Source organism: Euphorbia lathyris, chromosome 5 (genome assembly GCF_963576675.1).
Source record: "Euphorbia lathyris chromosome 5, ddEupLath1.1, whole genome shotgun sequence".
In the NCBI taxonomy this organism is placed as follows: Eukaryota; Viridiplantae; Streptophyta; class Magnoliopsida; order Malpighiales; family Euphorbiaceae; genus Euphorbia; species Euphorbia lathyris.
This window is the reverse complement of record NC_088914.1, coordinates 80,603,096-80,626,758: the sequence shown is the minus strand read 5'-3', so window position 1 is coordinate 80,626,758 and position 23,663 is coordinate 80,603,096. Positions and strand designations below refer to the sequence as shown.

The following is a 23,663-nucleotide window of genomic DNA, read 5'->3' as shown; positions in this document are numbered from 1 at the left end:
CAAATCGGAATCAGGTCCTAGTTCTGTATCAGATTCTGATTCTCCTTTCCAGCAGTTAGCTTGGAATCTAGTTACAGGATGAGTATCCTTTTCTGCTTTGTTTGATCTTCGGATTTATGTTAAGTGCTCATTAGTGTGAACTCTTCAATATCATAGACTTTTCTTAACAATGAGGCTTGGTTTCTATTTTATTTATTGCAGAATAAAAAGTAGTAGTAAATGATAGTTCCTAGAGAAACTTAACTGTTTCATAGACTTAACTGGCACATTCGTGTTTTTGTTGAGAAGGCTGATGACCATAAATACTAGATCTTGAAAACTCATATTAGGAAAGACACCAAAATTTGTTGCTCTTAAAACTCATACATCTTGTATTTTGATTTACAAGATGTACAACAGAACCACAAGAAGGTTGATGAGAAGTGAATCAGCTTTGTGGTTGACATTAATGAATATTTTCAAATTAGGAGTGTCATGGAACCGTTTAACTAAAAGCTCAAGCTGATAGTTAAGGTCCAATCATAGATCTTATATTAATCTCTGACACACCCCCACACGCAAATGCCCCTTGGGCTTGCAGCGTGTACAACACATCCCAACCCGCCATGTGTTTTTAATTCCACAAATTAATGAGATTGCCAAGACTCGAACCCTCTCCAAAAGGCTCTGATACCATGTCATGAAACCATTTGAACCAACAGCTCAAGATGATAGTTAAGGTCCAATCATCGATCTTATATTAATCTCTGATAAGGAGAACATTAACCATTAGGAATACACTATAAAAGAAATGCAAGTATGAATTATGAGTAGGACAATTTGATGATAATATTTACCATATTTGAAGCATATTGAGACAAGTTAAGAAAACTAAATGTCGAAAAAAGTGAAGCTAAATGTTGAAAAATGTGAAGAAGACTAACTTATGAGTCCTTTTTCTGCTTTCATGCTGGAAGGGAAATCTTAAAACTCGTATTCTCTTCAGTCTTTTGATGTGCGGACTCTCTCGAGTAGAAAATTCTGTAGCACTGAATAATAAACTGACATTATTTGCTGAGTTCAAACCATTTCCATCTGAAAAGACCAAATATGAGAAGCATCTAAATAAAAATCAGATCCAACAATGAGGCTCAAAGAAGTGCAAAATATTTTTAAATAACATGAAAAGGAAAATAGAACGGAAAGAGATTACCATAAGTATTGATAATGACCTTTGTTTTCCGAAGTAGAAGTGTAGACTGAGTAGCAACTTCGTATAGATAGGTAAGTTTCATTCGTTTCTGACTTTAGTTTCTCTGGCCAACCTTCAGCTATTGAAACAAACTTGAAGTCGGAAAACCCAAAATGCATAAATGGTGCCTTAAAGAGAGAACAGGAAAATGCAGCTGCATTGATATGACAGATTTGTGTTCATTTTGCAAATCCCGGAAGAAGCTTTGTCCACTGCCACACTCTTTCTAGTTGTGGACGGAAAGTGAGTTGGACTGGCTGAGTAGATGAGTGTTAATTTTGAAACTTCCACAGTTGGTTGTTCCACTTCCATACTCTTTCAAATTGTGGATAATAGCTAATTTGAATCAGATAGTTTGATGGTTCTAGTTAATTGACACTGTTTGTTTGCTCCCACACTAAATTTTTGAAGCGTTTTGCCACTATAATTCCTGCATTTCTGAACACAAACTTGAGATGTAGCATGAATGTTCTACCGACTTCAGATGATCAGTTAGCTGATCAAGCAAGGAGTTATGTTGCTTGAAACCTCAAGTCTCTTGTCATCAACCATGAATTCATTAAGACAGCCCTCAACTTCAATTGCGCTAATTCCTCTAGTCTTGATGATTGCATGTTCATCCATTAGTTTCCACATGTTCTTGGCGTCTTCCAACCTTCCATTTTCAGAATACAAATTTGAGAGCAGCACATAAACCCCTGAACTTTGTGGCTCCAAATCCATCAACTGTTTTACGACTTGTTTCCCTAGCTCAACATTTCCATGAGTCCTACAAGCACCTAGTAAAGCTCCCCAAATTACAATATCTGGTTTCATTGGCATTTGTTGTATAATCCCAACTGCTTCATCCAAGAGACCTCCTCTTCCAAGAAGATCAACTATGCATGCATAGTGCTGAATTTGACGTACAATCCCGTATTCAGTGCTCATTTTGTCAAAGTAATGACGCCCAATGTCTAAAAGACCACTATGATTACAAGCAGAAAGCAACGCTGTGAAGGTTATCTCATCAGGCCAAATACCATCAGCTTGCATATTTTCAAAAAGCTTGACAGCTTCTAATCCACAACCATGTAAAGCAAGAGCGCCAATTAATGAATTCCAAGACACTAAATTCTTATTAGTCATCTCGTTAAAGACATTCATGGCGTCGTGAAGGGCGCCACACTTTGCATACATGTCTATTAGCGAGTTGCATAGAGTAATGCTAGGTATGCAATTATTGTTGCATATGAAATCGTGGATTTTCTTTCCCATAACCAAATCACCAGTTTGACTGCAGGCTGAAAGAACAGAAAGTAGAGTGGCCTCATCAGGCACCACCCCCAAATTACGCATCTCCTTGAACATATCTAGAACTTCTCTGCATTGACCTTGCTGAACATAACAAGACATCATTGAATTCCAAGAAATCACATTCTTCGTGGGCATTCGGTCAAATATTCGCCGAGCAAATTCAATACGCCCATCTCTAGCATATGCACTAACCATAGAAGTCCAAGAGACTACATCTTTATCAGGCATTCTCTCAAAAACTCTCTCAGCAGATTGCAACTGCCCACACTTCGCATACATATCCAGAAGAGCGTTTCTCACAATTAAATCTATCTCCATTCCTGTAACCTCAATATATAAATGCACAAATCTGCCCAAGTCAATATTACATCTATCTGCGCATACCAAAAGCAAGCTAACTAAAGTAAACTCATCAGGCTCCATTCCGGTTTCTCTCATCTCTCTAAACAATAAAAAAGCTTCCCTGTACAAACCCATTTTGGAGTACCCACCAATCATAGAATTCCAAGAAACTAAAGTCCTCTCAGACATATTATCAAACAATTGGCCGGCAAAATGTATAAAACCACAGCCAACATAGGCATTTATCAGACCGTTTTTCACATAAACATGAGAGCCAAACCCCAACTTCTCAGATTGGCCATGGATAAGCAAACACCACCAATATGCTGATTCAGAAGCACAAGCTTTAAGTACAAAAGGGAAAGTGAACTGATTCGGCGAATAGCCCGATTGAATCATCTGGCGGTAGAGTAGTATAGAGTTAATCGGATTATTACTACTGGAATAACCCCTAATTAGACTATTATACATGAATTTATTCGGGTGAGGAATTGTATCAAACACAAGGTGAGCATAGTGAAGATTGCCAGCGTGAGATACAGCGGAGAAAGAGATTAACTTGCCGAGGGTGAGAATTTGATCAGTAAGGTCATTAAGAATGATATGGGCATGGATTTGCTTCAATTGATTCATTGAGAGACATATCTCCAGCAATGAATGAAGAGTATGGTGAATTTGAGACTTGAATTGGTGTATGGAGCTAAGGGTATGGTTAAGGCGGGAAGCAACGGTCAAATATGTCAAAGGGAAGAGCATAGCTAGGAACACAACCGCCAAATCAATGATTTGGCTATTGTTTGTTTTAAATTTAGAGTTTTCTCTAGTAAAGATGGGATCGATTATTTCAAGATAATTAATTAATGGGGAAAGTATAAAAATAAACACTGTAATATAGTAGATTTGTAAAAATATTCCCCTTCCATCCCCTTTCCTCTCTTCTTTTTAATGAACCTTGTGAAACCTTCATCCAAGCAGATCCTAAAGGTTTTTATACAGGGTTCTGTGTTTTGTTAAATTTAACAATTAAAGAATACGTGAGTCGATTTTTCGATCAAATATTTAGAGCAAGTTCATCAAACTATTGACACGGGGCACGTATGATGTGGTGCGTCATGTGCATTGCAGATCTAGAGGGGGAAGTCGACCTCCCCTGCTGTTTTGCCCTCGTGGTTCCGCCACTATTAAAAGATCATTTTATCTTTCTTATCACATGTTTCATTAGCCAAACTTACTCAAATTGATATATTAGTCACCTGAATTTATTTTAAATTCCTAAACTTGCTTGTAATAATCTATTATTTAAAATGATATTAATTTGTCCATATTTTCCGTTGTTCCGCCATGTGAATTTAATCATATAATTATGGCATGCCAGAAGGCTAACAACACATTCTATAAATTCACAGGACTATCAATTTTTTGAACACAATAATATCCATACATCCATCCTTGTGTAAATTAAAAAGTTGATTTACTTTTCAGTCTAATTAAACTAATTTGATTAAGTTACAAGAGAAGAGAAGAACAAAATTTACAAATAAGGTAGAAGCCAAAGATTGAAGAGAGAAGAAGCAAAAGAGAGGAACCAAGACAAGAAAGCCATAGCTGCAGAAATCTGATACCTTCTGCACAATTTAGCAGGACAATATGAGTTCCCAACATCCATAAGAACATCAGTTACACTTGCTGTTGAAGTAGCTGCTGCTAATGATAGAAAAGAGAGAACCCAATCTCCAATTATAATGGCAGAAAGTATTCTTGGTTGCTGAGGTAAACACTTTACAAACACACAATATACATCTACTACTACCAGTGTCATACTCCATGGTATTACTAATCCCATCACTGTCACCAAGTAGCTGCCATTGAAATCATCAAATTGTTAGATTGGATGAAATCATAATCTCATTAACAAGTGTTTCTTTATACATAATTTTTCTGGTTAGCTCTCAACTTGCTTAAATTGATCTATTAATCATTTTAATTTGCTTAAAGTGACCTATCTGTTTAAATTTGTTTAAAATGATCCATTTGCCTTGTTAATTTGTTTAAATATAAGTGATATACATTTTAAATTATTCAAATTCAATCATATTTTGACATGGGGACTTCGAGAATTAATAATGCCATTTAAACAAGTTTAGAGGACTAATAAAACACTTTGTAAATTCACGTGTCAATCTGTTTTTTGGGTCAAATTCAGTGGCTAACAGCACACTATGTAAATTCAGAGGACTAATCAATATTTTAGCATAATTGAGAGAGCTCCTGGTGTATTAAGCTGAACCTATTTGATTCAGTTGATTATCAATTGTTTATTGCTTATTTACATCATGATAATTGAATTTAGGAGTATATCCATGGAGATAATTGAATTTTGGAGTATATCCACAAAGATAGTTAAGTTATTGATTTTTTTTTTATTTCAATAAAATCATTCCGATCAATATAAATAGAAACATTTATACTAATGGAGTCGTGTGAAAAATAAATAAACAATTTACATTTTTGGTTATCACATAACAATTTAAGTTGTTGAATTAAGTAAATAAAAAATATAAATTTTATTTTTTATTGTCACATCAATATAAAAATAATTTATTTTTAATGTGGTTGCCACATCATTATTTTGGTGATTTTTTTATATCTTAATTGACCAGAATAACTTTATTGAAATAAAAAAAAAAGTTCAATAATTTTGTTAAAAGAAAATGAAGTTGAATATTTTAAAACATGCATGCAATCATCAATACAATGTGCCGCTGTATAGTTACTAATAGCTAATAAATGGTAGTTGAGTTTTGTTAGAATTGTTTTATCAATCTATCACGTATATGTGAAGGGTTAAGACTCAATGAACCAAATGTGATATTTGATATCTTTTGCTCATTAATTTCTCCTATTCCTTATTTTCTATTAGCCTTCCTTTCTAGTTGTTTTGGTTATTTCTCTAAAATTTTCTATGATATCACAGTTGTACTAACTGTTTTTTTTACCTTCTCTTTCTATAAGAGGTCACACACTCTATTTGGAAAAATATCTAATGAATTAATGAAATCATTTCTATCTTCTTCTCTTATTTTTCTAATTCTTATTTACCTATTAATTCTATTCCTACCCTAATCTTCTACTGTCAGAATTCTTAATCCTGACATTGGTATCAGAGTCGATCAAATTTGTATGGTCTATAACGATCAATGATCTAGAGCAGCAACATGAGCATATACACAAGCCATGGATGCTATAGAACGATAGATTTAGGCACTGAATGCCAAGTTGAAGGAGTAAGAGGAGTTCACTGCCACTGGCATTTATTAGCTATCATAACAGAGCCCAATCTTCTATTGAATAGGTAGTCAAATCTCCAACCTCTCTCGCCTTAATGATTCAAACTAGCCAAAGCAATTCTCAACCTCCTAAATCACCCCAACCTAAATCTCAATCTCACAAGAATAATGGTAGTTCATCATTTGTTATGATTAATTTTGGTAAAGGCATCATAGGCAATTATGACCACCAAAACAACACTGAAATCTCCAACCCAAACCCTTATTTTAGTAAGATACTACCAAAATATGATCTTCCTTATTTTTTGAAGGTACTGATGTGGATTCTTGGCCGAATAAGTGTGAGAAGTAGTTTTAGTTGTTTGAAGTTGCTGAAGAGAGGAAGTTGGATCTTGTGGATCTGTATTTGCAAGGGAAGCTGAGAAATGGTTCGAAAAGTGGATCAAAAGCAAAGTTGTAGTTAATTGGGAATTTTGTGTGGAGGAAATAGGAAAAAGGTTATAGGAGACGTAAATCTTTGATGTTGTTGAAGTAATGTCCCAGCTGACCCTACAGCACCACCATCATTTACCATGCCTAAAAGAAACCGTTGACCTTGCTGGAAATGTGGGGAAAAATATTTCCGAGGGCATTAATGTATAACCCTGAAATTGAATGCCATTAGCATGGAGATTAAGGAAGGAACAAAGATGGCTATTGTGGAAGAAGAAGCCATGTTACCACAAGAGAAAAATAAAAGGCAGCTCGAAAAAATATCCCTGTAAGGGTTACTGATTACACCCTCCAGCTGAAAGGTATAATGAATAAAAAGGCGATTATAATTTTAATCCACACTAGAAGTACCCATAACTTTATGGACTTGAAGCTCGCTAAGGAGGCTAAGTTACTCCAAGTTAAACATGCAATAGTTTCAATGGCAGATGGAAAGAAATTAACTGTCACAGCCAAATGCAATAACTGCAAGTGGTCAATGCACAATACTAAATTTAATTTCTTTGTAAGGGCCTTAGATCTTGGAGAATATGACTTAATCTTGGGGGTGAGTTGGATGAAGAAGCACTCTCCAGTCACATTTGATTTTGATCAAAATAGACTGCTTATCCACAAAGACAATAAGCTGATAGAGCTTAAAGGCATGACTGAAGAAGTTAATTTAAGAGCCATGACAGTTAAGTTTATCAACCACTTGATGACAAAAGGGATAAAAATGAGTACCTTCAAGGCTTTTTTGTAATGGCTATTAAAGAAGCAAATTCTTCTAGTGAATTCCCTCGTGATATACCAAAGGCATCCCTTAATTCTAGCCTTCTTCCCATTCTTGGGGACAAGAATGCAGTAAAGGATGGGGTATTATCACGTATGCATGAAGGGTTAAGACTTAAGGGACCAAATGTGATATTTAATATCTTTTGCTGATTAATTTCTGTTATTCCTTATATTATGTTTGTCTTCCTTTCTAGTTGTTTCAGTTATTTTTCTAAATGCTCATGTGAGCTAGAGTAGGTAATTGTTATAGACTTGTTAGAGTTTTAGACTATAGTGTCATGTATAATATTGTAGATATTATGATGAGCGCATCCGATCCCTAAAGGTGGACCCGGAGCTGAAGGATGGGACCCGTAGAAAGCTAGCCGAGGGAGATGAAGGAAAGGGCGAACAATAGAGCACGCAGAGCTTATCTAGTGGGACGCGGGGCACGAAGGGTTCGAAATCGGGGAAACAACCCAAGAGGTCATACACACGGGGCGTGTCTGGCGAGGCGCGGGGCGTGGAGCGAGCTCTTGAAGAGGATCCTGTCCAGGAGGGCCAGCACGCGGAGCATACTTGGGGGAGCGCCACGCGTGAGGATACTCAGTAGGAACCACCATGACCAGTAACACAACCACGCGGGGCGTACTGAGGTTGGCGTGGGGCGTGCGCGCGCTGGAGGATACTTCCTCCCCCAGTTCTTCTTGTTAGGAACATTATCTGCCACCTTTCTATTTACTGTTTTGCCACTCAACTAATTACCACTTTGCCATTTACCTTATTTACCCTATTATCTATCCTTAGGTAATGTCTACCTTACCCCTATGGTTCCTTAGTTGTTGGAAACCCTAGGGGGGCCTTTTAGTCTTTCTTTGTTATTTGGGAGGAGTATATATCCTCCTTATTTTGTAATGCTGGTAACTTTTGATGAATATTATATTTTGAAGCCTCCATTGGAGCAAGGATTCATTCCTTTTGGGTTTATTCAACCTTCAAGTTAAGCTTGAGAAGTTTGTAATCTTTGTTGGTTTACGATTAAAACCTTCAGTCGATTTCAATCTACATTGGTATCAGAGCCGAGTCGTTTTCCTTGACCGGAGACTTCTTCTCGAAAATGGTTCAACCACGTATCACCACCGAAGCCACCGGATCCATGGAGCAACGGATTGAGGCACTAGAAGGCAACGTGAAGCATATCACGGAGTCTCTAAGAGCGATAGATGAGAAGCACGACGTAAGTACCCGAGATCTTCGTCTCATCCTTGAAGAACTCACTATAACAACCCGCAACACTCAAGCTCTCTTGACCGGAGACCCTCACCGGAAAAATGAAGATACAATCCGGCCTCCACCGGATAGACACCCAACGCCACCTCCTTTGAGAAACCAAGCACCACAACGAGTGGACCCTCGGGTTCATGAGGTAAGGCATCCTAACACTGTTGTCATTAGAAACGCCGATAGTGATAGTGACGACGACCTATTTGATGATTTCGACTTGAATAGGATTGCTAGAAACATGGGTATTAAGCATGATGTCGGTATTGGAATGTTAGGCATGTGAATGATATGAATATGCATGATGTGGTTGGTCCCGTGCATGTGCGTGCCGGGAATTTGGATATTTTGAATGATGATGATGTAGGTGGTCACGGAAGGGGAAATTATGGGATGAATGATCCGTATGGGGGTCATGCTATTGATAGGGGCGGATATAGAGACGGAATGAATGGGAGAATGGGGTATGGAGGACACTATGATAGGGATGATGCTTTCAAGCTGAAGGTTGACCTACCTTCATTTGGAGGGGAACTTGACATTGAGGGGTTCCTTGATTGGTTACTTGAGGTGGAGAGGTTCTTCGACTATGCGGGTATACCGGAAGATAGGAGAGTTCGGTTAGTTGCCTATAGATTGAAAGTGGGAGCCTCGATATGGTGGGATAATGTGAAGGAAGAAAGGAGAAGAGGAGGAAGAGAACCGATTAGGTCTTGGAGGAGGATGAAATCGATGATGAGAGAACGGTTTTTGCCACCCGACTATGAGCAGTATATCTATAGCTCCTACCGGAATTGCTCACAAGGGCCGAGGAGCGTGCACGAGTATACTTCGGAGTTCTTGAGGCTTTCGGCAAGGGCCAACTTGTCGGAGACCGAGAGCCAAAAGACCTCAAGGTATCTAGAGGGGCTACGGTATAACATTCAAGACAGAATTGGGACACAAATGGTAATCCGGATTCAAGACGCAAGGAACCTAGCTTTGAAGGCCGAGTCTCAATTGAATGTTAGGGCACGTGACGGATACCGGAGGCCGAGAATTGAGGAAGTATGTGAGGAGGGAGAAGAGTCCAAAGTGGAGGACAAGGAAAAAGGGGGCACTAGTTCAAGTGGCACTAAAGTCTTGAGTGGGGGAAAATCACCTAGCGGAGATGTGCGACCCTTTAGGACGGCTGCCCCTCCTAAGAACAACAACCCGTACACCAAACCGGCCCCGTTTAAGTGTTTTCGATGCAATGAACCGGGCCACCGATCAAATGAATGCCCAAAGAGGAGGGGTGCTTACGTGGTTGAACGGTACGATGACGATGATTATGGGGGACATGACGGGGTGTATTGTGAGCCCGTTGATAGTGGGTCATCTGGGGATGAGCGGAGAGTCCATGTAGTGAAGAGGGTACTAATGTCGGTTGAACAAGAGCATGACCCGAGACACCAATTGTTTAGGACTAGAGGCCTAATCCATGGATTGAAATGTGAGTTGATTGTAGATGGGGGAAGTCAAGAGAACATCCTTAGCAAAGCCGTTTTGAGCAAGTTCGGCTTAGTGCCCGAGCCGCATCCGAATCCGTATCGAGTGGGATGGATAAAAAAAGGGGAGAAGCTTAATGTCACTCACCGGTGCAAGGTTCCTATCTCTATTGGAGCCTACCACAATGAGATTATGTGTGATGTGGTTGATATGGATGTGTATCACTTGCTTCTTGGGAGACCTTGGCAATTCGACCGTGACGCCTCACATGCGGGAAGGGACAACACATACACCATCTTCAAAGAAGGAGCCAAGTATATTCTCACACCGTTGACGGGTCCTACTAAAGGAGAAAAGAAAGCCGCATTGATTGTGTGCCCTAGCCGGGAACCAACGCCGCTAGAAGATACCCGCGTCGAGCAGCCCGTCGGATTGTTAGTAGCGGGTAAGCCGAACCAAGAGAAGAGTATTGCTAGTGGGGTGAGCGGAACATCAACCTTGGGGGTGAGTCATCTTTGTGCTATCATTGAGTTGGGGTCCAACTCTTTTAAAGAAGGAGAGTATGATGAGGGAATCCGATCCCTAAAGGTGGACCCGGAGCTGAAGGATGGGACCCGTAGAAAGCTAGCCGAGGGAGATGAAGGAAAGGGCGAACAACAGAGCACGCGGAGCGTATCCAGTGGGGCGTGGGGCGCGAAGGGTTCGAAATCGGGGAAACAACCCAAGAGGTCATACATGTGGGGCGTGTCTGGCGAGGCGCGGGGCGTGGAGCGAGCTCTTGAAGAGGATCCTGTCCAGGAGGGCCAGCACGCGGAGCGTACTTGGGGGAGCGCCACGCGTGAGGATACTCAGCAGGAACCACCATGACCAGTAACACAACCACGCGGGGCGTACTGAGGTTGGCGCGGGGCGTACCCGCGCTGGAGGATACTTCCTCCCCAAGTTCTTCTTGTTAGGAACATTATCTGCCACCTTTCTATTTACTGTTTTGCCACTCAACTAATTACCACTTTGCCATTTACCTTATTTACCCTATTATCCATCCTTAGGTAATGTCTACCTTACCCCTATGGTTCCTTAGTTGTTGGAAACCCTAGGGGGGCCTTTTAGTCTTTCTTTGTTATTTGGGAGGAGTATATATCCTCCTTATTTTGTAATGTTGGTAACTTTTGATGAATATTATATTTTGAAGCCTCCATTGGAGCAAAGATTCATTCCTTTTGAGTTTATTCAACCTTCAAGTTAAGTTTGAGAAGTTTACAATCTACGATTAAAACCTTCAGTCGATTTCAATCTACATCATATTAACTGTTTATGGTCTTCTCTTTCTTTAAAAGGTCATAATAAATTTCTATCTTCTTCCTAAATTTTCTTTTTTTCTAATTCTTTTTATTTCTCTTCTATCATATATTTCTTTACCCCTCAATTTTATTCCTACCCTACTTTTCTACCGTGGGAAATGGCTAATCTTGACCCAATCTAATTAAATACTCTTATATATATAGCCTTAAAAAAGAAAAAAAAAACACTCTTATATATAATGTTTGGAGTAAACCGTGAAAATGCCAAATGGATGGTGGATGAGCCACAAAAGTTTATAAGTTCTCGACAAGTATATATAGAGACAAAGAAGCATAATATATTTTAAAAAGCCGTACAAATTACAAATACCAACATCCAGAATTCCAACAGAATTTAATTAACACCAACTAAATTGAAATTAGATAATAATGGCCTATTTGTTAGTAAAAAACTTTTCTGGGATAAAATGAGTGGTTTGAGCCATTAGAGATTTTAACTAGTTAAATATTTAATAATTAAAAAACTAATTTTAAAAAAGCTGGTTTTAAGAGTATGTTCGATTAGCTTTTTGCTTCTTTTTTTAATAGTATTTTTACCCCTAATTAATACTCCCTACCACCTCAAATAAAAGCTTTATAATGTTTGTATTTGTCATTTTACGCAAATAGCTAGTAACAATCAGCTAAATTTTATCAAATAAATTTACACAATTAATTTGTTAAATTAGCTAACAAAAAAGATAATCAATTAACAGTTAATGTAATTAATTAACAGCTAAGATATGTTTGTCGAAACAGACTAATGTCCTGCCCTGCTCTAAATTTTAATATTTGCAACGAAAATCAAACCATGCAATCTTGATCCTCTGTTTAATTCTCTCCAATACTAAAAAAAATTATATTCTCTAAAATAATAACAAATATCCAACTATGCTAACTTTTTAATTCTTTATTTGATTATTAATTATTAAGTGTAAATAGAAAAAAATAAAAAAATAAATGAATGAAATATAAATAGTTATGCAAATGAACAAGCTAAATTTAACTAAAAAAAATTGGCTAACTAAATATTTTAAAAAATATACTGCTATTTTTTTGTAGTGTCTGATATGGCTAGCTAAATTTAATAATTTAGACAATCATATCATTTCATTGGAGTGATGATCAATGATAAAATGAGTAATTGGTAATATGCAAAGTTCAGGGCCATTATGTTAATAAACTGTAAAATTTAGGGACCATAATGTCTGTTTTTTGAAGTTGTGGGACCATAATAAAAATTAGGACAAAATAGAAGGAGCATAAGTGAAATTGAGCATAATAAATGGTGTCGGCAGACAGCAGCTCATCTCTCTAAGAAAAAATGAAGTTTACTATAGCAATCATCATCAATTGAATTGGTAGAAAGCAAGAAAGAAAAAAGAAAACAGGCATGGCTTCCAATTGCAGCAACCAAAAGAAAGAAAGATTACCAAAAAGAAGTATAACTGTAGAAATCAATCCCCAAACACATGAATAGAAGAGAAGCTGTCGAAAATATAGTCTGTCCCATTCTCAGCGCCAAACTCGCGCTTGTTCCAACTGCACCCGGCACTCTTTCCATCTTCTTCCTCTTTCATTTCCGATTCTTCATTTTCTCTGCAACTTTTTTGATCAAAATTCAAATTAACCCTTTTTTTCTGGGGGGGGATTAAGTACTGTTTGTTAAAGACAGGTTAGCAATCCGATTTTGGGGAAGGAAATTGAAAGAAACCAAACAGAACGTATTCTTCCATGGGAGATAAAATTGGAGGTGGAAGAAATGGATACGTAAGATTACTCAGTGGGCTCCTTTTTAACCCAAGTGGACATACTAATATACTATTCTATTCTTTTTTTTAGTTGGCAAAATACAAAATTATTAATTATACACTAATTTATAATTTCATTTTACAAATCAATGCTCCTAATATGGTAAAAGTTTGTTTTTAATAATTCCAAATTAGAGTAAGTTTAGATTTAGGTAATTGTACAACAAACAATTTTAGGACTGATTATAGATGGAATTTTACCTCTTTAAGGTGGAAGCCAAAAAAAAAAAAAATGTTGGAGATGAAGGCTAAAAAACTGTTTGGCAAATAGCTGTTAGCTTATACCATATTAGCTGTTAGCGGTTTGGGATAAAAAGAGCGTTTTTGACCAACTTTAGCGGTTTGACCACTGAAACCGTTGAGTGTTTGGTGAGGAGAGGTTTGTAAGAGAGTTTTGAAATGAAAACGCTAATTTAGAAAAAGCTCATTTTAGGAGCTTTTTCAATTAGCTTTTTGCAATATTAAAATTAATGGACTTCTTTAACCCTACTTTTAGTTTGCAGGTCCTAAAATTAAAAAAAGAAATACCTTTATTCGTCTTTTTGCACAAACCGTTATTATAAATCAGCTAATTTTTACCAAACAGGTCTACACAAACAACTAATCAAATCAGCTAGTCAAATCAGCTAATGTAATCAGTTAACAGCTAACAACTAATATAATCAGCTAACAACTAATTCCCAAACATGGCCTATTACCGTTTTGGTTAGCTGATTTGACTAGTTAATTGTGTAATCAGCGAACAGCTAACAACTAATGTAATCAGCTAACAGCTAATTCCCAAACAGGGCCTATTACTGTTTTGGTTAGCTGATTTGACTAGTTAATTGTGTAAATTTGTTTGGTAAAACCTAGCTAATTGCTAATAGCTGTTTAGGTAAATGACAAATAAAGACATGATAAATCATTTATTTGGAGTTAAATGGTAGTAATTAGAGGTAAAAATATCATGCAAATGAGATTGAACAATAAGCTAATTGAAAAAACTTATAAAATAAGCCTTTTCAAAATAAGTTTTTTTTTTTGGATCCAATAAGCTATTTCAAACTTCTATTCTCCAAACACCACTATTAGAGGTTTGACTAGTTAAAACCTCTAAAATGACTCAAACCTGAAAACTCTTTACCAAACGGGTCCAAAGACCGATTCAGGCCATTAGGGAGGCTTGAGCTATATTGATCATATAAAAACGAATTATGAATCCATCACTGATCGGAACATCTTCACCGTCAAGAACCAACCTTTATAGGAGTGGTTCTACCATGTCCAATATTTTTATTTACAAGATGTTGATTGCACCTTCAACGCAAAGGATTGCGCATTTTTTTTAGTTCTACCGAAAAAAACATCCAATTGAATTTATTTTTCTTTTTCCACTCCAAGCGGTTTAAGACTGATTCCGCTACTGTGACCCAAACTTGTTATATGTTAGAAGCTTTAAGAATAATTTTTTTAGGATAAAGTAACAAAATAGTCTCAAAATTATTTTAGAGAAGTATCAATTTGGTCACCGCGTACAAATAACACATATTTAACCTCAATATTTATGAAATAGTATAATTATAACATTGTCTAATTACCTTGGAGAAGAAACAAACATAATGTTTGTCTAATTGATATTATTTCATAAAATTGACACCATTTCATAAACGTTAAATTAAATGGATTCTGGTTTTTATTGGAAGGAAATTTCTATTTTTTCTGGCACAAAATTTAAAGTTGGGGTTAAATTGACACCATTACAATTTCTTAAAGCCATATAAGAAATAGTAAATTTAAACTTTTTTTTAAAGAAAAAAGTAAATTTAAACTTTATTCCAATAATTATTAATAAAAAAAGGCTTAAAGTATATATTTAAAATTGCATTTCATAATAAATTAGTTGAGAATAATTTTCGTTGACCAAATTCACAACCCCCTTCCTTTTTAATTTTAGTCTTTATAATACTATATAAATATTTCCAATAGAATCCATAAAAGAATTGCAAATTGGGAATGAATTTCGTTGAGATCAATTTATTTATTGTATAAAGAATTTAAAATATATATTTTAACTAACAAAAATAACAATTATACATATGTTAATTCTGTGAAGAAAGCTTTTTTGTAATCATGCATTATTATATTGGTAAAATGGTACCTAAAAATGTATAATATAATATTATAGTAAAGCAGTATGGGAATTATTAAATACTTTCAACATTATAATTATTGGTCACTGAACTTACATGGCTGTTTCAAAATAGTCACTCAACTTCAATTTGTCTCAATAAAATCACCCAATTTTGAGTTTTGTCTCAATTAGGTCACTCCGTCGATTTTAGTGGTTAAAACGCATCGAAATAATGACATGGATGACATGTCAACATGAGTTAACTCAAATCTCTAACCGGAACGAAATGTGACAGCCGCATGTCGGGTATTTTTATGAAAAAAAGTAAATTTTAGTTTTTTTTTCTATAAAAATAATCGACACATGATAGCCATGTGACGCATATATGGATGTCATGTGTTATTTCGGTTAGAAATATGAGTTGTCTCATATTGACGTATCACTTATGTCATCATTCCGATGATTTTTAATCATTAAAATCGTTATAGTGACTTAATTGAGATAAAACTCAAAATTGAGTAATTTTATTAAGATAAATTGAAGTTGAGTGACCATTTTAAAATAACCATTTAAATTCAGTGACCAATGATGCATTTAACCCGTAAATCTTAGCAATAAAAAACTAAAATGGTCTTTATGTCAACGCACGAGCAGGACTAGGATGTAAAATGTTTTCCAATTCCATTTCTAAATATATAAAAAGAAATTTTGACTTTAATCCTTAGATATTAAAGAGAGAAAAATCCAATTTTAAAAGAATTCAATTCAAACTCTAAAAAAAAAAAAAAAATCAATTCAATTGATTTTTTTTTCTAATTCTCATATATGAAAAAAAAAAAAGTTAACAAGAGTTGAATTTTCTCTTACATTATAAATAAAGTTATATTGTGTTCACAAAAAAAAAATGAAGTTAAATTGTGATAATTGCAAATTACTCTAAAATTGGTACGGTTATGTACAAGATTAGTTCATTTTAGATATAATTGCTAAACGACTTTTAGCCTTCTTTTTCCTCTCTTTATTTCTTCCATTTCTTCCATGTAATAATAGTGCTAATGAAATCAATCAAATGAAGATTTTAAAAAAAAAAAAATTCCCAAACAAAAGTTCATTATACTCAATTTTAAGTCCTTACCTCTCTCTCTCTCACAGGCACCTTTCCTTTCTCTTTTCCAGATCTCGCCTCCCTCCTCCTCCACTTTCTGTTTCTTCTTCTCCCCCACCCTTCTTAAACCGCCGTCACCTCGTCTGCCTTCCTCTCCGCTGCTGTCTCGTTGAGGAGGTCTTCCTTCTTCCTCCTCCCACCGTTTTTTACTTTCTGTTCTCGTTGTTTTTTTCTTTTGTTTGTGTCAGTTTGTTTAGTTGGATCTTATATAGTTTATCGTAGATCTGAATCCGTTTGAACTGCGTCTTTTGGCTAATCTCTTTGTTTTTGTAACCTTTTCTGTTTTAGCAAGGACAGAAACGGTAGATTTTATCCGTAGATCACTGGATCTACGTGGTTGCAAAAGAAATGACTTAGATCCGAAGTTTCAGAATGGTTCAAAGACTGGAGATTGGACTACAGTTGCTTTGCGGAGAATTTGGAGTTACGATCTATGTATGGTTCAAATGTTGGTTGTTTTTAATGTACATTTAATGACTTCTTTTGCTTTTAATAGTCATTTTCTTGCTTTTAATAGTCATTTTCTTGCCCACGTGGGCTTTGTATTAGGCTTAGCCTATATGTATGTAAGGTTTTATTCCTTACTGGTCTCTTATGTACTTCCAATGTTATGATTTAATGAAATATTAGTATTACTATAAAAAAAAAAAATGAAATCAATCAAATGAATTTATCAATTCCTAATTTGAATCTTTTTCATCAATCATTTATTTCAAATAAAGGACATGAACTGTGAATTGAATTGAATACAATTTTATTGATAAAACTCAATTTTTTTTCTCGAGAATAATTACTTCCAAATAAGGAGTAAACGAGTATAGCTGCAAATTAGACATGGTGGAGATGAGAACTACTTCCTTCCTTCGTCACAGTTTAGATGGAGAATCCTCATCCTCATTAATAAAATGGGAAAAATATAATGCACATTCTCATCCTCGTGATGATTAGGATTCCTATGGGGATTTTACTCCTCATTTTTCAAATTCTAAATATCGTTTTCTCTAGAGAATTTTAAAATTTTAACGTATAATACAATTAGATAAATATAATCTATAAAACATTAATATACTTAATACAAAAAGTACATTAATCATAATTTTTTATTGTTACATTAATCTTAATTTTTAAGTAATATGAAATTTACGGAGAAAAACAATTCAACAATGATATTGATTTCTCTTAATGAGTAAGGAAGATTTTTTCACCTATTTACAAACTACAAGCAACATGAAATCACCAAAACAATTATAAAAGAAAGACATCAATTTTGTTACAAACTAACTAACAAAAACATGTGAGAATGGCTGAGCTGGCAGCTTCTAGAAGCAATATGAAATTAAATGAAATAAGTGAAACTAACTGAAATTCTGATGAAATGAAATGTAAATGTGTTGTATATATTCCAGCATCACCTCCTTAAGAAGAAGCAATTGACAGAACATGGGGATTCATATTAGGTAAGGCTACAAGTATTTGGGAATGATTGAGAGTTTTAGTAAAAATGTCTGCAATTTGTGTATGAGTTGAAACATGAGTCAATTTGATGAAGCCTTGATGACACATTCTTTGGCATAGTGACAATCAATCTCAAGATGTTTAGTAGCTTCATGGAAAGCATGATTTTTAGCTATGATAATAGTTGTTTGACTGTCACATAAACCAAGATTGGAAGTTGAATGAAAATAATCAAAATCTGTGAGAAGATAAGATATCCACTTAAATTCATCACATGTGAAGTTAAACTTCTGCAGAAAAAATGGCTAATAACAATTTGCTTCTTTGTTTTCCAAGAGAGTAAAGGGCAACTAAGGAAAATACAAAATCTTGTAAAGAATTTCCTTATAAGCTTGCATCCACCCCAATCTAAATCGCAATAAGCTTGATAAAACAATCTTAAGTGTAATGTTCCTATCAAGTATCTCAATACATGAACTACTACATCAAAATGATGAATACGTGGCTTCTACATATATTGACTTAATTGATGAGTGCAATAAGAAATATCAGGTCTAGAAAAATCCAAGTATGATAGGTTGCCAATGATTCTTCTACACATTTCTCGATTATTTGCTTCTATTTCTAGTTCACTCAGCACAACTCCTGATGGTAAAGGACTAATAGAAATTTTAGCATCTTGCAATCCTGCATCTTTCAACATGTCTATTTTATATTTGACTTGGGGTAACAACATTACTTATATTCATCTAGCAATTTTAATTCCCAGAAAATACTTCACAAAACCAATATCTTTTATGGTAAAAAGACTGCGTAGATGCATTTTAACCACTTCAAGATAAGCATAATTTGATCTGGTAATTAAAATATCATCTGCATAGCTGATCAAAGAAGTAAACTCACTCTCTTAAAGAATAGGCAATGACCATATATTGATCTAACAAAAGAAAATCCTTCTAATTTGGTTGAAAATTCCTTATGTCATTGCATGTTAGTTTGTTTCAAGCCATAAGCCTACCCTTGTTGGGATTCCTGATAATCTTGTGGTTGCAACAAAGTCTAATTCCTAATTTATGGTGCCATGAAGGTAGGAATTATTCATGTAAATTTGGTGAAGATTCCAATTATTCATTATAGCAATTGACAACAAAAAAACTCGGTGTAACTGTCCTAGCAACATGGCCGAAAGACTCATGAAAGTCTATACCTTGGATATAGTTGAAGCCCTTGTGATGAGGACATCTCCAACACCATGATCACCAAGAGGGCTGAAGAGGAGAAGGGGGTATAAATCATGTGGCATGCGAAGCCATATGCCACACAGTGTGCCACACCAAGAGCCAAAACGAGTAAAGTCCAGGAGCAGCTTGGCACGTCGTGCCATATCTCGCACTACATGCCACCAGACGTGCCAAGAGGCTCATCGTACGGGTGAAGTGGTGAAGAATCGAGGAAGATCCAGAGCTCGACTCATATGCCGTATCAGTCATATGGCACGACATGTGAGTGCTTTCTAGTTGCCTTCTCCGTCAAGTTCATCAAGGGGGAGACAAGGCCTGCCATCCATTATTTACTATTTTGCCCTTTCACTTATTACCACTATACCACTCCTACTATTTACACCACTACCCTCATCTTTTATCCTTCCCATCCTATCCCTATTATTTATGCATATGTTGTATCCTTAATATGGCCTTTTAGTCTTTTAACTTAAAATTAGAAAGCGGTATAAAATACTCCTTAATTTGTAAGGAAACTCAACTTAATCAAATCAAAATTATCATCTTCTTTATTGAAGCTCAGTTAAGGTTTATAACCTTCAACAATGGGGATCTTTGATTTCCTATGGATTTAGAATGTAAAACCCGGGATCCACTCCTTCTAGTTTAGCTAGAGAAGAACATCTTTGTTGGTTTACGATTAAAACTAACTCATCCCGATTTAATCTGTATCACCTTGGCAACTAACTTGGCTTTGAATATATCAACTTGGACATATGGTTTATATTTGATGCGAAAAAACCCACTTGGATGCAATTGGTTTCTTCCCTTTTGGTAAGGTAATAAGAATCCAAGTATTGTTTTTGTCCATTGGTTCCAATTCAGACTGCATCGCTTCTACCCATATTTGTTCAACATCAACTTCCTGGTAATTCTTTGGTTCTTTATGTTGTAAGAAATTAGCAACAAAATCTCTATGTTCTAATGAAATTTTTGTAATATTAACCATGATATATCATATATCAACAAAATTAGTAAAATTACAATGACTAATAAAGCTCTCATACAAGATAGAGCATTACTCATTCTCTAGTTGATTTGCATAAAGATGAGTTAGTGTTAGTTGTAAAATCAGAATTTAAGAGATCCTTTAGAAAGGTAGCTTGTATATTAGCAAAAGATAATGAGCTAGAAACTATGTTTTATAAATGTTGACTGTCTGAAGATAATGAACTGTGTAATGTGAATATTGACTATCTAGAATAGCAATAGTAGCAGGGTCCTTGGAAGGCAAATTGTCTTAAAAAAATTCAACATCTCAAGAATTGATAATTTTATGTTGTATCAACTTATAAACCTTGTAGCCTTGCTTACCTATTGTCAATCCTAGGAAAATGCATTTTTTAGGTATTGGCATCATTTTATGTGTAACTGTATGATTTTTGTAAAAGCAATGACTACCAATTACATGAAAATTTGAGTAGTCATGTTGTGTTCTATGAAACATGAAATAGGGTGATTTCCAACCTAATTTGAGTAGTCATGTTATGTTCTACATTTACAATAGTTGCTTTGAAAACTTATGTTTTATATTATAATATACAATCCAAGTCATGTGAGTATAATCGTTCACTATGGTAAGGAAATGCATAGCACCAGAAATAACAACTCTATTATAAGGTCCCATAACATCCAAGTGAATTAACTAAAATCTCTGTGTAGTTTTTATTTCACTTATTATAAAAAAAAATATATGCATCTTTCAACAAGGGCATACTTCACATTTATTAGAATTACATTGCAAATCAATGTCCTATATATGACTTAAAGAATTAAAAGAACCCTGATCTAAACTACATGTCATAGATCAACATTATCATTTGTTTGTTGCACTGTTAAGGCTTTGTTGATATTACATTTTTGGACTCAATGATTTTGGAAAAGCACGAAGTGTGATCTAGTAGATACAATCCATCTATCATCAGGGCCATTATAACCATTTTTTGTGTCTCATATTCCTGCAGACAACAACAATTATCATATAAAATAATCTCAACTTTTGACTATTTTAATCCAGGCACAAACAACACACTTTGAAGCAGTAACTCCTTATGCAGAATCACTGAACCAGTGTGACTAAATGACTGTAAAGATCCATTAGGCAAAGTAACACTATGACTCCTTTTAGTTTATTAAATGTCGAAAACCATTTCTGAATTGAACACATGTGTGAAGTAGCCCCACTACCAATATCTAGTAATTAAAATTTAACTCAATATTGGATGAACTTGTTGGTCCCGTGTAACGTGATAGGATTAGTTCCAAAGGGGGGGGGGTTAGGAACTAATATAACATTTTCTCTTAATGATGCTGACTTAATTGTATTTTTGACAACTTAACTTAGTTTCAGGTCATCAAGGCTGAGTGTGGTGTGAGACAGCTTTAATCAGATGATGACTAGAGCTGTTTTAGTTGTGAGTTGGGAAATAACACTTAAGTCAGTTTCCAACTCAGCACTCAGATTACTCAACTTCAGCTTGAACAGATTATTTACTGAGTAATTTTAAGCAAGCAATATATATATATATATCAAGAGAAAGGGTTAGAGTTTACTCAGCAGACTTATCCTGGTTCGGCCTCTCCGCCTACGTCCAGTCCCCGGAATCCTTCCGAGCTTTTTCAATCCTCTACTGAGCTCTTTAAAGGTAGAGCACAAACCGTTTACAATAGCAACTGAGTATGCAAGAGTATCGTCCTCTATCCGTCTACTTAATCCTATCTACCACTGAATACTATAACCGAGTACTCAGCTTCTCTCTACCATTGAGTACTATAACCGAGTACTCAGCTTCACTCTTCTAACCTTTTACAAATGATAAGAAATTGTTCTTAATACAACAAAGAACACTTTAGATGACAGAATCAATCTAGACTTTTATACAATGATTGGAGTTTGGTGTAAGAGCTTGCTTTTTCTTTTCAGACAGCTTCTATTTTGGATTATCACTTAGTGAAGATTTTGCTTGTCTGTATGTATATCTCTTGTGTTGATCCAAGAGATGATTTGGCCTATTTATAGAAATATTTGGGGTGCCAATGATTTGAATTCCGACATAGCCATTGTGGGAAGAACGGTCGTCTTCGTCATCATGTGGTCAACTTCCAGAGCTGCAGGCCAATCCTGTCTTCTATTTTTAGCAGGAGCCAAGTTTGCCAGTTTCGTCTTCTTGCGCCAGATTTGTCTTCTTGCGCCAGGTTTGTCTTCTTGCCAAAAGTCAGATGGTCCATGCGTCTCGAAAAGGTCCTTAATACAGATTTCCAAGACTTCTGATTTGTGTCAGACCTTGTTTGCCAAGTTGACGTATCGTTGACGCTGACTTGATTTTTACTCAGCTTGACTCAACGGCTTCTCCTTCAAGCTTCACTGAAGAAGACATTTTTTTCGCAAAGCTGAGTTGCATTCTACTCAGCTTCTGCTGTGTGACTTGCTTATGCTGACTTTGTTCTGTCTTTCTTTTATAGACTTTCAGTTCCTGTTCTCGTTAGTTAACTTACTCAACATTGAACAAACATATTAGTACAATTAAATCAAAGCACTTAAATTTAATTGTTTAATCATGGGATTAACTTAAATAATTTTGTCAAATCAAAATCATGTGGAAAGGTGTTTCAACAGAACTCTCACGTGTATATCCTGCAAAGGCATTGAAGTCGAATCCTTGAATATGAGAATCTACCATTACATTCTTCCCTTTCATGAAATTTAACATTCTCGCACCATTTTTGCTATTTGCTTTGTATTGCATGTTTCCATGTCATCATCTGAACCACTCATCTCCTTGCCATTTCTGTTTGAAGTTCTATGATTCCCAATATTAATTGTATATGCCATGCCATTTGGTTTCTTTCATTTGTTCTTCTCATTCTTGGATCGAAGTTCCTTTCACCAATCTAAATACCGAATCAACTTGAAAAAAACACCTTAGTATAGCCTTGAGTATTATAATTCTCATATAACTCTGCTTTATTCATTTCCATTGTTTTCCCAAGGTTTTGCATTATTGCTTTTGCCAAGATTGGTAATTTCAATATGTTGATCAATGGCTACTTCATTTTGCTTTTCAACTTACAAAATCATGAGTAAACTCTATTAATGCCTAGTAAAGGCCTCATGAGAAGAATTTGACTCATCACATGATCTAATGATCATTCAACCCCATCAAGAATTGAATTAGCTTAACTTCTTCGATTAGATCCGCAATTCTTTGAAAAGCATTACAAGCGCATCTCCTCGTAGCATCACATTTGAAACTAGGAAGAGGTCTAAATAAAGACAATGCATCCCAATATCTCTTCAATTTATTAAAATATATCATTAAATAAATATTACCTTGGAAAAACATAATA

The 23,663-nt window shown here is 35.5% G+C and overlaps 1 protein-coding gene and 1 pseudogene across 1 annotated transcript; both read right to left on the bottom strand.

The window, feature by feature from the left end:
- Positions 1-461: 461 nt before the first annotated feature.
- LOC136228860 (pentatricopeptide repeat-containing protein At2g29760, chloroplastic-like) lies at positions 462-3,835 on the bottom strand (annotated as a pseudogene).
- Positions 3,836-4,259: 424 nt separating this feature from the next.
- Positions 4,260-13,285, bottom strand: LOC136228635 (CASP-like protein 5C3). Its single transcript, XM_066017084.1, has 2 exons — positions 12,926-13,285; positions 4,260-4,728 (listed from the first exon to the last, which is right to left on the bottom strand). Exons 1-2 carry the CDS (start codon positions 13,054-13,056, stop codon positions 4,401-4,403), a joined length of 459 nt encoding a protein of 152 aa, XP_065873156.1. The 5' UTR covers positions 13,057-13,285; the 3' UTR covers positions 4,260-4,400.
- Between the last annotated feature and the right edge of the window lie 10,378 nt (positions 13,286-23,663).